Source organism: Eurytemora carolleeae, unplaced genomic scaffold (assembly GCF_000591075.1).
Source record: "Eurytemora carolleeae unplaced genomic scaffold, Eaff_2.0 scaffold1469, whole genome shotgun sequence".
NCBI classification, from domain to species: Eukaryota; Metazoa; Arthropoda; class Copepoda; order Calanoida; family Temoridae; genus Eurytemora; species Eurytemora carolleeae.
The window spans coordinates 35,691-38,987 of record NW_019397621.1 but is presented as its reverse complement, the minus strand read 5'-3'; the positions used below and the strand labels follow the sequence as shown (position 1 = coordinate 38,987).

Below are 3,297 nucleotides of genomic sequence, written 5' to 3'. Positions count from 1 at the left end.
AGAGGGGGGCGGGGGGCGCGGCCCCCCCTCGTACGCCCCTGGATAGGAGTGCATGAGTGCAAGGCTAGATAGCCTTTCCGTTTTCATGGTGTTCCGCAGCCATGTTAGCAACCTAATTATCAATATACATAAGTTCCGTTTCTATTTTTTGTTTAAATTTTAAACAGTTTTCAAAGCTTATAACTGTTTAGGCATCTGCAAAAAGCCGCAAAAACTTTTACTATCATGAAAATGCACTTGAGACTTGAGTGCAGACTAATCAATAGGGAATGCATTTTTTTTTGAAGTAAACTGTAACTTCTAGAGGCAGCAAGTGGAGTAACCCCTGCTATTCAGGACCTGAATATATGTTCAGGGGTAATTACCTCTAGGATTCTAGGGGGGGGTATTTACCCCCAGGATTCTAGGGGGGGGTATTTACCCCCAGGATTCTAGGGGGGGGGATTTACCCCCAGGATTCTAGGGGGGGGTAAATAACCCCAATAACCCCCCTTATATCCGCCACTGGATGAGATGTTGTATTAAAACTATTAAACACTTTAAATTTATAACTTTAACAATATTAATTCTAAAATGAACGTAAATAAGAAGTAAATAAATGCTTATCACTAACTGTTACTTGGTCCTTGGACGATTATTTTAAAAATGTCGAAACTGATGAATCTGAAAATGAAAATGGACACGACCGATGTCTGTGTGCGCAAATACCCCGTAAATGTTGGCAAGGGAGGATGTTTTAGGGAAGATTAGTTTGATTCACTGATTGTCATTGAAAGTTTTGCTAAATATTTTTAAATACGTTTAGAACTTTTATTTACTGTAAAGCTTGAAAACAGCCATTTTAATTTGTTTAAATTAATAAATTTGAATTTAGGTGACATGTATTTATAAAGCTAATTTTGCTGGAACACTTTTAAAATTCCGAATTTGATTCCGTTTCTTCAATGTTTCTTGAATTATCATGTTTAGAAGGCGAAATTTGAACGAATTAATGAAAGAAATTGATTTTTAAGCCTTTCTATTAAAAATCATATTCTCAGTATTTTTCAGAATAATTCCGTGAACGTATACTTTTTGTGGATTAACTTTCAATGTAATAAAAGCTCCTTTTTTTAGCCTAAAAATACATTATGTGTTGTTTAAAAATGTATGGTAAATGTAAATATCATGCATGCTTGACTTGTAATATTTCAATTTTGGGACGGTTTTGTCAACAATTTTCGAGGATTTAGTCTTATATTGGATGTTTAAAGGATTTTGAATGGTGAGGGTGGTTGCATGGCTAGAGGGATAGGTAGTCTACTTTACCGTAGCGGTGTGTGTACCGCCCCGCTGAAACAGCTGGGAGGGATAGAAGGCTGTGGATGTTATTAATCTATACTCATGAAGCCGTTTTTAAGAGAAGTACTCGCTTTAAAACCAAAAAAGTTGGAGTAAATTTGCGAAATATTGTATTTCTCGTCAGAATGAGTTTATAAATGTAGCATTTTAGGTTGTTTTTAAGTAAAAATAATCATTTACTCACTTCCTCACTCTTTTCTCTCTCTCAGTCCAGTGTAAGGCGGGGGAACAGACAGTCTCGCGATACACACACAATACTTTTAGACAAGATTCATAGTTAATAGACACATCATAGACGCCCAAAAATGAAGGTAAATGTTAATTTTTCTTCTCTGAAAACGTTACATACACATTCGTTATTTATTCTTTCGGCCTTAATTGATCATAGCTGCAGTCACTATATTTTCAACATGTTAAATATTTTTTTCTAACATTAATGTGTCTTTTAGATGGATAAAAATGGATGATCTCAGTTAGTAGAAGCAATAATTGTAAGCAAAATGGAGAAAGAGAAGCTTTGTTTCCAGAAAAAAGAGGCAATAGTCTTACATTATTATAGTTTATTATCTTCGGGTTTGGTTTGGCATTTCAAACATTTTTGAGTTTTCAAGATGAAATTGTTAACTTACTTTTCTCATTAGACGTAAAATTTATGAACAGTATATTTGTTTGATGAAAAAATTCAAAAAAAAGTTTTTGACCCGAAACCTAAATATAGAAAAGATCGATTTTTCGTTGCAGAACATATCGACTTGAATTTACATCTCACCCCTTAAAAATAGTTAGAGCATTTTGTAATAAATTGCTCTATTACTCTATTCTGATCAACTTAAAGCAATTTTTTAGGGAGTTATGTAAATGTATATGTTTCTTTTTTCATTTTTACCTAAAAGTTAAATTGTTTATACGTAATCTTAGAAATGAGCAAGAGTAAGACGACATTTTGTTTCATTTGTGATATTTTGAATTGTAGGTGGGAATTTTAATTATAGAATCAAGATTCAAAACATTGAATTTATTTGATTTATAGAAATCATTTAGTCGTTTTGATAAGTAGACATTAATTTATTAATTAATTTTACTCCGTAAAGAATAAAAATTATTTTGATATTAATCTTAGGTTTGTAACGAGAGTAACGAAATGGTGCACCCGGATTTTTTGCCACAAGAGAGTTTAGAAGTCACCGAAGCGTCCCAATCTCTTTCTGAACAGCATATCTCCGTTCTACCAACCTTACACTCCTCCCCCTCACAACAGCCAGTAACAGATTCATCTGCTAGAGCAGTTATTTTACCAACTACCGCCATTAGTTCTGTCCAAGACTCAACTCTTACTTCTAACCTCTTCCCCACCCAGGCCATGAACCCAATGCCCCTGGTGAAGTCCCCGGTCCCCAAGCAGAAGAATGTGTTAAAGGAGAGGTTTGTTTTGAAAAACACTCATGTGGTTCAACAAGCTAAGGTGATCAATTTAAGAGCATTCATAAATTCTTTAAAAACATTTGTTTTTACAAAAATTTGCAATAAGGAATATAAAATGTCCATTAAAACTTATTTTTAACTCGTTGTCGATTATATCAAATTTGTAATAATTCTGTTGCAATCAAATCAATTAGTAAAAAATATTTAGAAAAAAATTATTAAATTCAAACTTTTTAATTTAGATTATATTATACAAAGATAGAATAATTTTTTTGTTTTATAAATTTTGGTAATCACATCATTATTGGATTCTTAAACGTAAATGGCTCATTGGGTAACAAATTTAGGCTGTGAATATTGAAAATACCAATGATGTTGTGACTGAACAAGAGAAAATCAGTTTTCAGCTAAATGAGGAGGAAACAAATTATCTACGGCTTTGCAGGTTAAAAATCTTAATGAAGTCCAGATTATAACTATTGAACACTGGTACAATGGACTTTTACCTTTATTATACTTCCCCCCCCCCCCCCC

At 33.2% G+C, this 3,297-nt stretch overlaps 2 protein-coding genes across 2 annotated transcripts in view; one reads left to right on the top strand and one right to left on the bottom strand.

The window, feature by feature from the left end:
- Nucleotides 1-3,297, bottom strand: part of LOC111715222 (ATP synthase lipid-binding protein, mitochondrial-like) — a 23,771-nt gene that overhangs the window by 1,838 nt on the left and 18,636 nt on the right. The gene's annotated exons all lie outside the window — the stretch shown is intronic.
- Nucleotides 1,395-3,297, top strand: part of LOC111715215 (uncharacterized) — a 20,651-nt gene continuing 18,748 nt past the window's right edge. The window contains exons 1-4 of the mRNA XM_023490518.1: nt 1,395-1,652; nt 1,791-1,877; nt 2,462-2,803; nt 3,111-3,208. Of these exons, the coding sequence (XP_023346286.1) occupies nt 1,842-1,877; nt 2,462-2,803; nt 3,111-3,208 (476 nt within the window). The 5' untranslated portion in view covers nt 1,395-1,652; nt 1,791-1,841. The remainder of the gene's footprint in view (nt 1,653-1,790; nt 1,878-2,461; nt 2,804-3,110; nt 3,209-3,297) is intronic.